At 35.4% G+C, this 13,900-nt stretch overlaps 1 protein-coding gene across 2 annotated transcripts in view; it reads left to right on the top strand.

Annotated features, from left to right (window-relative positions):
• The window catches only part of TRHDE (thyrotropin releasing hormone degrading enzyme), a 371,512-nt gene that overhangs the window by 255,481 nt on the left and 102,131 nt on the right, over nt 1–13,900 (top strand). For both annotated transcript variants that reach the window (XM_084795149.1, XM_084795148.1), the window contains exon 7: nt 2,395–2,460. In XM_084795149.1, the coding sequence (XP_084651275.1) occupies nt 2,395–2,460 (66 nt within the window). The remainder of the gene's footprint in view (nt 1–2,394; nt 2,461–13,900) is intronic.

Genomic DNA, 13,900 nt, shown 5'->3' with positions numbered 1-13,900 from the left:
TGTTGGGTATGGGGGGGGCTCCTCTTTTCTTAGGAATAGAGGAGGGGAGGAGAAAGGGGAGAGGGAGGAAGGGTGGGACTGGGGTGTGAGGAAGGATGGGGCTACCACAAGGATATAAACTGAATAACTAAATAATTACTTTAAAATTAGCATTCACAAGAAAAGGTCAGTTATCTGTAGAAGAGTGTAGATTTTAGAAGGCAACATCAAAATATTCAAGCAACATATGTTTGAAGTGTAATTGAGTTATAGGATATAACAATAATAATGGCTTTTGAATATTGACTACGTTTGTACATTTTATTTTCAAGCACCCTGCTCTAGCCCAGACAGGAAAACAGGTCCATTCTTTATGGTTACCAAGCACTCTTTTGTCATTAGTCCACGCCGAACTGATAGCTTTTATAGCCCGACAAGGGACCAAGTCATCACTACCTGGAGGGAATCAGTTAAATCATTTGAAGATGGCTCTTCTGCTCAGAAAGAAAGTTGGAGCTGACTGACTGAGAGTCTCTCACTCCCCAGGTGGTGAGGGTTAGTGTTGCTGAAGTACTGACAGATCTTACCCTCAGGGTGGGTAGACTGGACTGGAAAATGCATAGGAGGAGAGCTTGTCAAGGAAATTCAGGGAATAGAGCTGATGTGTTCTAAAGAGGATTCTCACCAGCTCCCTAGGTTGATAAATGCTTATGCTTTATGGACTTATACAAGTGTGAAGAAGACAAAAAGCAAGAAACAATAGAGAGAGAGAGAGAGAGAGAGAGAGAGAGAGAGAGAGAGAGAGAGAGAGAGGAGTAGATATGAGGGGAAATGTCTGGAGGGGCGTAAAACATTAAGGTTTGTCAGTTCACTATTTCTTGAGATGAAAATAACATTCTCCTTTGAGGAACAAGTTCTTGAGGGAATAGAGATATTTTTTTAAAGACAATGCTTTAAGGGTAATTGGCTAATGGAGTGAGAATATTATATTGCAGGAAAATTCCAAAATTTCAGGGAGCAGTTTGTGATATCAAACAGTGGAAACTCCCAGTTGTGTGGCTGGACTGACTGAGCGCAGGTTGGGTGAGTGTTGCAGGATGTGCTCGTTTGAAAAGGATTCCCTAGCTGTTGCCATGAGACTTCATAATGAACCTCATCAGCATATGCAACTAGTGCACAATAATAAAAATTAGAAGAGACACCTTGGAGAAAGGATGGATAGCAGTTTGTGCATTTGTAAGGATGGTGGAGAAGGATATGTGGATGCAAAGGAATCTCCTTTAGAACTTACCCGTCATTTCTATTCAAATGGTCCCTGTTTAATAGCCCTTGGGCAGCTCAGTATGAACTGGTGACGTCTAGATGACTGATTTGTAGTTCGTTTACAGATTGGTGATACTCCTGACCCTCCCATCGTCACTTGGATTGCTTCAAATTGATGACGTACACACATTTCACACTGATAGCATTCTATGTTATATTATAATGATAGTTCTCAAGTCTTCTAAGGTATTATATTAATCTATAACTCACAAGGTTTATATCAACCACATATTCTTGCTTGCTATCAGCACATATAAGTACATTCAGCTTCAGAAATAAATAGATATGACAAAAATAATGAGCCACCATGAAATAACCTTAAGGGTTCGCTCTGTCCTTCAGACCTTTTTTGAACTGCTTTACACACACATACATGTTTATATATACAGACACTAATTTTAACATATATGCTCTACATATAGATGCATACATAAACATGTATGTATATGCACATATATGTTATATGTATGAAAAATATATACTAATTATTTAAAGTTCGAAAGTCTCATCCAGCAGGATTGGTGGTAACTCTATACTGCAAGGGAAGAATGTGAGAGAATTCTAATCATTTTTCTGAGTAAAAATGTTAAAAAAAGAAAAAGTAACACAGACACAGTTTGAACCCAGAAACCCAGACTGCTCCACACGCCTATCTTCACTTCTGCCATTAGAGTATTCTCACCTGGGTTAGGAGTGCAGTAAGTGGCTAGGGTACTCTCAATTACATTTTCATCCAATTGTTAATGCAGGTGTCCATGTGCCACCAGATCATGGGATTTGAGTGTAAGCACTGTGTTCTAACAGCCTTGTCATGTCCAATGTTCACAGAAGTATAAGCCACTCCTAGTTGCGGACTGTTTCTCGAGGTACTCGGTCTCAGGGATTTCCATCTTGAAGTACTAGATTCTGATCCACAAAACATGTAGATGCACAAAGCGACATTTTCAACCCATAAGAGAAATATTCTTTCATGGTTTTCCCCTTGAATGTTCTCAAGATAGAATAGAGTCAATGGAGTAAGCCATTTCTGATTGACATGTGACACTGTTAGAATCATACTTGTTGAAAATCTTTTCATTACTTTTTCCACAGGGTGCTGCTTTAATTAGAATGCTGGCTAATTTTATGGGCCATTCAGTTTTTCAGAGGGGTTTGCAAGTAAGTAAGATGCTTTCTATTTTCTCTACCCCTTTCCTTGTCATTATGTTTATTTTAAGCATAGTTCACTGTTTGGGAAATCACTAATATCTGATGTAGAAATTCAGACCTGTAAGGCAGGCTCTGTCCTTCAGTGTGACAAAAAGGAGTTGTCATAGAATAGTCTGTATCATCTGCCCAAACTCAAACCAGTATACAATTTAGAGGTGTTTAATTGGCAAACTAATTTTTATACATGTCAGATCCCAAATAATCTACAGAAGAGCCACAGAAAACCTGCTATTATTTACTGTCATTGAGATGTTTAAGTAATATGAAAACAAATTGTTAGCTTTACTAAAATTGCACAACTGAGAAAATTTGGGGCCTGATTTTCTGTTATATACTTGCCTATGTTGTTTTGCTACTAATATGCACAATTGCTATTTGTCCCAGTGAAAGTAAAATACTTTTATATAAAAGCAAAGTGAATAGTTTTAAAAGAAAGGAGATAATTACGTGTTTTTTTATTTTATTGTTATCTCTTAGAAACCTGTTCTTTTCTAATGAGAACCAAAGGTAGTGTGTCCTGGAACCAGGTGGGAGGGGGGGTGGGGAGGAACTAGGATGAGTTTTGGAAATGAAACTGTAATCAGGATGTATTGTATGATAAAAGAATTTATCTTCAATAAAATGAGGGAGGAAGGGAGGCAAAAATCAGGACTATGTGCTGCATTTAGGGAGGAGTAAGTATGAAGTTTAAGAATGGATTTGCAACGTGCAAAATTATTAAAAATGTAGAGCTTATATAATTGTAGGAAGCTGGAACTTTCATTCTGTTGAATCTGCTGGAGTAAATCACACTCCCAGTCACTGTGATTGATGAATTATTTATGATGCATTCTGCTACTTAGAAGTGTCCTTTAAAGTAAATTGATGTTCACCTGAAATACAATTATGCTAAGACAGAGAGAGCAATCAATCTTATCTGTTCTTAGTAAGCTTTTCATTTTGAAATTTAAATAACTACAACTGGGATCAGGTAATATTTTTGTAGTATAATTCTATTTTTATCCAAAGTAAGCTGAGAAATAAAATACGAAGGCAAGAGTTAAATTTGATGTGACAAACTGTATATTTAATGCAACAAATTAAAAAAAGAGCATATAAATTTATTGAAGAATAGTTTCCTTATAAACTACGCTTGCAGATTAGTTTTTAGCAGGCATCAAAGTTTACCTTAATCAACGCTTTTCATTATGAATGTCCTCGGAATGGCTGAATCCATCGAATGTATTTGCCGAAGGATAAAGGCTCTATTTGAAGAGGGATGTAGGCTCCATTCTGATCACATAGTTGAGGAAATGCTTTTTTTCTTTCCTTTTTTTTTTTTTTTCTGCTTCACTTCAAGGAATGCCCTCCATGAATATCAACTATTTGGAGGAATGGCTTCTCTTATCCCCACTGCTTTGTTTTCCCATGTCGAATTTGTGACATGACTGTTTCAGAAAATATTTAAGTTTTCATAAGGGCAACATAAATTGAATTTGATTTCCTGGTGACAAGCTGATATGAAATCACCTTCTGCATACAGTTTTTAAAAATTATTTCCTACTATTAACTATGTATGTGCATTTGCTCATCAGATTGAGTGACTACAGCTAGGTTATTTTGACAACTGTTTTTTGAAGAATTTTTCCTTATCCTGTTGCATTTTTTATGGTATATAAGATATATTATTTTGAATATATCCCTATGTCCTTTTCCACTGACCAAACTTGTTCAGTTTTATCTAAAATTGCTAAACAAAGCAAAACTGAACAAAAAAAGAATTTAAAATAAACTTTCATTTGAAGCCAGTGTTAATGTGCAATTTTATGTTCCAGCATTTGATTTGGTTAACTTTCAACCAAGGGACTCTATGTTTGTCAGCAGTGCGTTTCGTTTGCCTCATGACGTCCCATTGATCAGGTGGATCTGTATCCTTCAGTCCTTGCCTTGCAGCTTCATTTATAGTTATCACTCAAACTGATTTAGTGCATCATCAGCAGTTTGGATTAGTTTACAGTGGATCCTTCTGTCAGGGTGATAAATGATCATCTCTTGTGCATGGAGATGTATGGGGTCCGTTTTGGAGATGACCTCCTGAGCAGACCCTGCATGTCATGGTGCTGAGTGCTCGGCGAGTTCATATTAATAAGCTTGCCACTCACAAGGCTCTGGGGAGTCTTTCTTTGCAAGCTGTTGAAAGGGCTACTCTGAGATGTGAGCATTTACCACTGGGGAAAATCTATTCATTGTTTTTACATTAACCATGATGTTCTAGGTTGACACGTGGAAGTTTATTATTTGCCAACAGACAAGGATGATATTTACAGGCTGGAGAAAACCCAAGCTTTGAATGTTTTCATATGTTGCTCTTCCTCCTTCCCGCCTTCCTCTTCACTCCTTTTGCTTCATCGCTTTTCCTTGAGTGCTCAGATAACACCTCATGTTGTTCTTAGAACAGAGCTATGCCAGCTGCTGCTTCTTTATTTATTATGTAACAAAATCTGTGTTCTGTGGATACTGTTTTTTTGGTACTTGTATGGGTTATCCTAAGCTCTTTTTAGAAAGAAGGCAAACATTATATACACATATGTATAATTTATCTAGTAGATTTCTAGGCCAGTTTGTATATTCAAGTTTTTAGAAAGTATTTGACTAGAGTTTCATCAATATTTTATATATCTTAAGGTAATTTGTGTGGCAATATGTATTTTTAAATTACAAGATGAATATATTGCTCAGAAAGAAAGAAGTATAGAAATGTTTTGAGAAAACTGTTTTGTTGTTGTTACATAACAAAGAAACAAGCTATTGGAAACCAAGGAGAAAACTCAATATTGAGTAATAATGTCTAATTTCAAAGGAATTCTTGATATTTTTGTACATTTTATTGCTTTTGGGTTTAGTTTAGTATTTAAATGGTTAAGTTTTTTTATGTCCTTTAAATAAAATTGTCTTAAACCCCTGGTAAATAAATTATATTTTAGAATTAAAATTAGTTTATGATTTTGTTAATAAGTTATATTTAATTTTTATGTTTGAGTTAAATTTTAAACTTACACAATGAACTGAGTTCAAACTTTTATATTGTTGAGTATACATAACATTCATAAATAATATATTTCAAGATACAACAGTCATTATATTTTTTCCAAGCTCTACATATCTACTGTTATGCATAATCCATTACACAAAATGATATCAGGCATTTTGCAGGAAGCTTGAGGCAATAGAATAAGTATGGAGGAGTAATTCTCATGTCTCTTCCTAAGTGATGCTGAGCCTCGGACAAGCCATGAAATCTCTCCTGGCCTCTAACCTGTAGTTATAAAATGCAAAACTAAATTCTCTGAGGTCTCTTCCATCTTTCGTAGTTTCTAAATACAGGATTTATTTAGGAAAGTTGATCATTTAGGCAACTAGTACATAATATTTTTAACTTGGAAGAGCCATGTAAATCTGATGGAGGTAAAGGATAAACTGCATGTGCAAAAGTGACATTCTATTCTTGAACTTCTTGGCAGCCTTCTGAGTGAGCACCGGGCTACAGCGCTCAAAAGGCCACCAATAGGTGGCCACCAATGCATGGGCCAATGCAACTGTACTGAGTTTATTTTTCTCCTGGTATAATTCCAGTAGAAAGCAACTGTATTACCTACTGGGACTTCAAGTCAATGAGAATGTGGAAGGCAGGCCAATAGTAACCAGAGGCATTCATTGCCTGCTTGCATACAGTCTTGGAGTATATTATTTAAATACTCTACTTTTGTTTGTGTAACGAATATCCCCAAAGTCTTTTCTCAGCCATTGTTGGAGACCAAAGTAGCAAGATTATTCTGGAGATACACATCTATTTAACATTTAAATATTTGAGATTTTTTCTCATTACTATGCTAAGCAGAGTTTGTTGTTGTTGTTGTTGTTGTTGTTGTTTTTGTTGTTTTAATGGGATAGCTCGGGCAGAAAACATGCAGTATCCCTCCGTCTTTGTCTTCTCTTCTATTGGAGAAAACTTCAGTGTCTAAAGGTATTAAATGTCCTTTCCTGTGCAGTATTTGGATTATTTTTCTTGGTTCTCTATTTCTCTGTAATTCCTTGGTTACTTTACATACCTTCATGGGATTTCTCTGGCTCCTAAAAATGAATGTATGCACTGATTCCTTACTAGAAAAGCAATGCTCACGTCCTCCTTTCTTGTTGACAGCATGGATATTTTTATTTGCCAGGAAGCTTTATCATTCAATACATCTACAGTAATTTTTACTCACAAGTAGAAATGCTTATTGTCAAAATGTACATAAGATTATTTTGATAGTCTCTCCATTTTTTAACCTTGGTTTTGTAGTTGAGGTTCAGTTTCTATAGGCAGAAGCTCTATTCCAGTTATGCAATACAGGATTACCTTTAAAATATCTCATGTAGATAATACTGTGATCAGACAGACTCACTATGAAATCATTTGGAGCTTCCATGTTTCCTTGTTATTTGTTTTAATAATCCTAAATTAATTTTTCTTTTTTTCCAATTTTTCTTAAAATAAAATTATAAATATGAAAACTTCAAGGAGCATTGATTGGTTCAGTAGACATTAAAATAATTAATTCATAGTACTGTAGCTTTTTAGAAAAAAAAACAAAACAATATTATCCTAACGATTGAAACTGACAATATCATTCTTCACGTTATTATGAGTCGATATCAGGGAATTAAAAATATAAAAATGAAATCACTGTTAAGCTTGATACAAACTCAAGCCCTAAATTCCTGTCAGAGAGTGAGTCACCTTTCTGTTCAGCCGGTGAGAATAAGCCAATAACTTCTAAAATATGTTTGAATAGAGAAAGATTTCTCTTAATTAGTATTTAACTGCTCTTTTCCATAAGGTAACCTATAACAACATGTTTGCCTCCAATTATCAGGGTGGAAATTGCTTATGCAAATCAATATAAGCAATGAGGTGTGGATAAAAGCAGAAAGGAAATATCATTATTATTGGTTTGTGCTCATAAAATTCCAATAGCCTGAGGGTAATGACAGGCACAAAGCCTTGGTGATTATGACTAGTGACAACACCCTCAATAGCATGTTCCAGTGGAGTGTTATATGTAAATATGAATGTCTGAGGTTTTCACTTGAGAATAGCAGGTTTATGTTTGTGAATACAGGCTCCCTTCATGTGAGTGTTCACACAAACTAAACGTTAGCAAACATCAGAACGGAGCTAGTACAATGAAGTTAACTCTCTCCTAGACAGTTAGTAGGGAATATATCAAAATGACAAATGAATCACTCTTAAGGTAAAGCTACCAGAGACGGTTTGCTCAGACGTGCCTGTGCTCCACTTAAAATGCTGTGAGGTATTAGGTACTTTTTAGGCATAAAGGATGCTACTTGGTAATGGTTTGTTGTGATAACGCAATATCATAGAATACTGATACCATTACAAGTTTTTCAGACACTGGCTTCGCCTTTATCAGCATTTAATTTTTCAAATAACTTGCTACAAAGCTAAAAGGAATAAGTGCATTACAGAATATATACATGTATATTTGTAATGCGTGAAAATAAAAAAAATCCATCTCTTGCATAAAATGAGTACTTTTAAAACTAAATGTCAATCGCAACCCATATTTCTGAGTAAGAGAGATATAAGTTGCAGCCTTAAATTTAATTTAAAGAAAACACATAAGTGGGCAATAAAATATGCCAGTAGTATATTTCTATAATTTTCACATTTATAGTTATAATCCATAATTCATGCTCACATAACTTTGGTAGATCTGGGTGGAAAGCTGCATGGTCTACCCCACAACCAGAAGAGCCACATAGGACCCTCTCCTTTCTGATTGAAGACTTTCTGTGCCCCATCTATTTCCTTGCCTTCCTGTTCTTCTCTTCCCTTTCCTTTGTCTTCCTCTCTTTCCTTCCTCCACCAGACATTTTCCTTACGAAGGTGAGAGCATAGAATTCCCTTTGGGACATTTGGCCTCTTTTGGAAGAAGGACTAAAAAAATATGTTTACTTGGAGCTCTTTTCGAGAAAAGATTGTATTTATTTGCTATCAGCGCTGCTATTAAAATAAACAAAAGTTCTTAATGTGGTTGCCATTGTCCAAAAGAAAATTTGTATTTTTTTCCAAAATTAACTTTGCTATTTATTCAACTATAAGTAATTAGAAACAGAGATAATCATGTACAGATCTACCATACTCTCTGGCACAAGGTAATGATGAAATTGACCAGGTATTAACAGGAAATGTGCTGGAAGTTTCAGTATTTCATAAGAAACACTATATTAACAGCAAAGGTTTGAAGAAGAAAGATTTTCCTATCACTTGGTAACAATCCAAGGAAATTATAAGCAATGTCCTACTTGTTTTAAAAATTATTTTTATTAATTAAACATTTTTATTTTTACATATATATTTATATTATTACACACACACACTATATATATTAAACTACCTATATCAAAAAGAACCATGACATAATCAGGAATTATATAAATGTTACATTCTTAGTGTTTTGGCTATTTCTATTTGGCAGCCTTGAAGAAAACATCTTTCCGATCTTGGTGCATCTAAAATTCTGAATGTAGATCAATTTCCATTGCATCTTGTCATTATCAATGTAAAACATCTACCTAGACCTAAAAACATCTTAACCCCTAATCAACTAAGCTTCATTGTAAAACTAAGCTACCTGGTCTTCAACTCCATCAGAGACTTGAGAAGGAATAAACTTGATTACCTGAGTATGCTGGGAGTGCAGGTTTGTAGCTTTCCAAATGAGAAGATGACAGAGACAGTTTGCTACCTGAATAGTCACCCAAAACTCTCAATAATGTTGGAACATCTTCTTCAGCCTTCTGGCCCAATATATCTGACAGACATATTTGTGAGGCAGGAACTGTTGAGGACTTGCTTACCCTGTCTTGGCAGAGTTTAGCCATTGACTCTGCCTGCATTCAAGCTTGCCCTTTTTTAGGCAGTATTCTGTTTGTGGTAGAAATGAGGACATTTTGGCAAGTGGCTTGTTTGCCACATTTGAAGCCATCTTCATGAGGAGGTTCTTTGATGTTCATAGTTATCTTTGAGGTAGGCTGGGTGTTGCCAGGAGTTAGCCTGTCTCATTGTCAGTGAATCTTTAAAATAACAAAAACATTTCTAAATGCCATATTCTGCATGTCTCTGAGATTTTTGAAGACATTATCTAACTATCCTACCTCATCTTTCTATAGAATCATATCTATCTGCCACACCTAAGATTTATATTCTTGTGATAAAAGTAGTCTAGTGATTGATATGACCATGATTTGATCAACTAACAATTTACTTGTACAACTTATTTATGCTAAACAACCTGCATTAGCACTTTCAAAGTATTGGAAATAAACCTTGTATTATAATTGAGTTATATGGCTGCAATACCTAATATTAGAGTATATATACATACATACATACATACATACATACATACATACATACATATGTATATATGTATATATAGTGTATGTGAAGAATAAACTTATATTTGATTTTTATACCACTGTATCTAGAATTAAACTTATTTTGCATCTACATACAAAATTCTATACCAGTGAATTAAAAATAATCTTGTGAGTGATAATTGAGGCATTAAGTTGAGTAGATTCACTAATCTACTTTTTGCCTTTCTTCCCTATATATTTCTATTTTCCCCCTTCTTTCTTTTCAACTCCTATTTCCAAACCTAAGAATGTAAGATAAGGGAAAAGAGAGACATTGCTGAGTCTAACCTTGTTTTCTCTCTAAATAAGACCAATAGTAACTTATAATCAACTTCCATTGATAGCCCAAGAAAGCAAATAAAAACCTACCTGACCCCCTTAAAGGAAAGAGGGCATCGTTCATTTAAAGTTTTTTTTTCTGGCTGATTTGGGGCTAATAATACCTAGTAGGGCCACAGATAAAATTGAGGAAATGGTTCAACAAGCTAGGAATAGCATTTGTGGTCCAGTTTGTATGTCACGTTTTTATACACATTTATCGACCATAGAAATGAATGTTTGAAGAAATTAGATAACTTCTCTAAAAATACACGTGACTGGAAAGGATCAGGTAATTCCTATCTAGATTTTTTTCAGTGTACAAACAAGTTTTTCTTGTTTGATTGAATTGTATATTCTTCTCAACTGTTTGCCAGTGCCAGGGTTGGCGAGTAAAGTGTTGACGAGTGAAGACACACTATGTATGTGCCTGCAAGCACTAGGTGTCTAGGGAAAACACTACGCCTGCTCCTGTGTTCCTGACTGTGGTATTTGCTCAGTTCTAGAATTTACAAAAGGCAGTGCAATACTTTATATGCCAGGATATGCTTTATCTATTTTTGTTGGCTTTTAGTGACCAAAGCCCTTTATCAGGGAATCCAGAAAAAATGCATTTCACAAACTTCAGTTTTACCAACAGATTCATTTTATGCCTTGGCAATATTTCAAGCTAGCAGCAAAAGTGAGAGGTAGTGATATTTTAGTACCTGGAAACACCCTTGTAGACTATTATGTTTGCACTATTTTGCTGACAGGTATAAACCCCTTCAGGTTGTTCTGCTATGGAGTGAGAATATAGCGGTGGCAATATCGTAACTCATAATACACCTGCTTGTAGGCATTGATGCTGTGAGCCATAATTGCTACATAGGAGATATTTGGAAACCAAAGTGGTGTGAGGATATGCTATTGTCTGTAATTTAAAGCAGGCAAACAAGCAAAACCCCTTTTTAAATCCTGGCAGGTTGTTTTGACTTAAAATACTCTGTTTCATGCTATATTTGACAACCTCTTATGAAAAAAATTACTAATTTGTCCAAGATTTACATTCATTAAACAGGGTGATGGATTTTTAAAAAAAATATGTAAAGTGCCGTTTTGTTCCTGAATAAATAGCTGAATACACGTCTAGACAAGCCATTTCTGAAGGTGAATTTAGGGTAAACACACATTTAAAGTTTCTGACTCAGAATGGTTTGCAAACAATTATAGTCCACCTTGTTCTTATATATCCTCAAATAGCTTTATTTTCAAAATGCCTCATTTTTTCTTATTTTTAATATATTTTATTAACTTATTCATATTACATCTCAATTGTTTTTTCTTATTTTTTAATCTTTATATGGATACATAGAATGCAGTTGGTAATGGCTTGGGTTCCTGTCATACAAAATTAGCAACAGAGGAAACTTTGAATAATGACCTTTTCCTTTCCGTCTTTTACTTCTGTCTGTTAGAATTAAATGACAACACTCCTCTTGTGTTTGCAGAAGACTTTCACCCTCAGTACTCTGGTATTCATACATATTTGGTCTCATAATTTCCAAAAATGTCTTCAAATATTGACCAAAACAAACATCTACGTCTATAGAGTAGCTTTCTTTGTTTTATTTGGTTATCTGTGATGGTTCTAATCTATTTGTTCTGTTTTTCTCAAGGTCAAGGTATTCAGTACATGGTCTGAAGTACATGAGCCGGGTTCAAATAAGACTACCCAGATCTTGTGTATATTTGCTATAAAAAGGACACGTAATGATTTTTGTTGTCCACGGATCACTTGAAAATCACCTTACTCTATGTGCTTTAAATAGTTAAGTTCATAGGACTGTGGTTCGCAGTTTAAAAGTCTCTGCTCTAGATGCTTAATTTAAGACAAAGGCTTTTTTAAAAAATTAGTTTTGTTGTCATTTCATGTGCACATAATTTGAGGAACTTTCTGTTGCAGAGGAATTTTAGTCCAGCAACATGGCTGCTCTGGCAAGGGATCACATCCAGCTGTACTCTAGGAATACAGATACACTCCTAGTGTACACACCTTTAACCCCTCTGGCTGGGATATACACAAATATTCCTTTAATCCCTCTGCATGGGATTTAGTATACACCATTAATACCAAACAATGATATCTATCTGAGGAGCAGACAAAGTGAAGAATCAGAGAAAGATTTGACAAAACGAGTCAAAGATAAGATATATCCAACACTCTCAAGAACTAAGAAGAAAGAGAAGCTACTTAAGAGCAGCACACACATACACACACACACACACACACACACACACACACACACAGAGAGAGAGAGAGAGAGAGAGAGAGAGAGAGAGAGAGAGAGAGAGAGGAGAGACAGAGACAGAGACAGAGACAGAGAAGGAACACACTACAGTAGAGTTCAATGCAGTTCAGTTTGTGCAGTTCAGAGGCAGTTTTTCTAAGATCAACTTGATTTAGTTTGATTCAGTCAGCTTCAAGAATAGTTTTGAGTCAGAACAGTTGAATTGAACCAGCCAGCCAGAGTTCAGAGAGAACTAGAAAGGATGAGCTTATTCAGAAGTAAGTCTCGGAGGCTGAAGATATTCTAGGTCTAGGTTAGCAGATGGAGGCTGGAAGCCAAAGCCTTAGAGGTCCAGGCTTAGAGAAGTTTAGATTGTAGGAAGGTAGAAGCTTCCATGCCCAGGCCTCAGCCTAGGGATAGCTAGGTAGAAATGCTCTGGACTCAGCCAAGCTATGCGTTCATATGGCTCTCATCTCATCTCCTCTTCTGAGGAAAATCAAAATTACATTTATATTTTATATTACATTGTATTCATTTGTTTACCTCTGACTGATTCTTTGAACACACACACACACACACACACACACACACACAGACACACACAGACACACCTCATTCCTCATACCTTCCATTTACAAAACAGTCAAAATCTAGCACATTTAAAAAATAAGCTTATTGTGTTTTGTATAAATACAGTGTTTTGTAAGGTATAGTTTTATTTACTGCCGAGAGAATCACCAAAATGGTGTTTAAAAATTAGTGTTTGTTGTAACAGTCTATTGGTGTGCTAGGCATAATTTGGGATTTCAAACAATACAACAAACTCTGGCACATTTAAGTAGAAATACTTTTATTAAAGGAACCAAGAGTGGGCTATCACATCATTGAGAAGGATTCAAATACAAAACTCACTGAAAGGTTATCATGAGACTTAGAAATAAAGATAACTATCCAAGGATACACCTCAGAGCAGCTGACTCAGTTGATGTCATTAGTGTGGTTGTCACTCTATGCTTAGGGCCGACAACTTATGTCCCTCTGCCTCTCGCAGTTTTTACATTACTTTTTATGAAGCATCTACTTGTTGGAGGCCAGGACACAAGATTGCACTTTAGCTGCCAGGGGAAGTGACAGGGAATATTTAGCATTTTGTCCTTTCCATTTCAAACCTGAGAAGTTCTTGCCTTCCTCCCACATTCCACATTGAGTTATTAACCCTATGTAAAAATGTAGCTTAAATGATGGAAAGCCAACAAATAACAAATGCTCCTTAAATACTTTTTTTTAAAGTAAAATTATTCTTGATAGAAAGCAACATTTCTTCAAACCTTTGCTTC

The sequence above is a fragment of the Acomys minous genome, assembly GCF_964271855.1.
Source record: "Acomys minous genome assembly, chromosome: 9".
NCBI classification, from domain to species: Eukaryota; Metazoa; Chordata; class Mammalia; order Rodentia; family Muridae; genus Acomys; species Acomys minous.
Note: the sequence above shows the minus strand (reverse complement) of the source record. Positions and strands in the feature narration are given on the sequence as shown.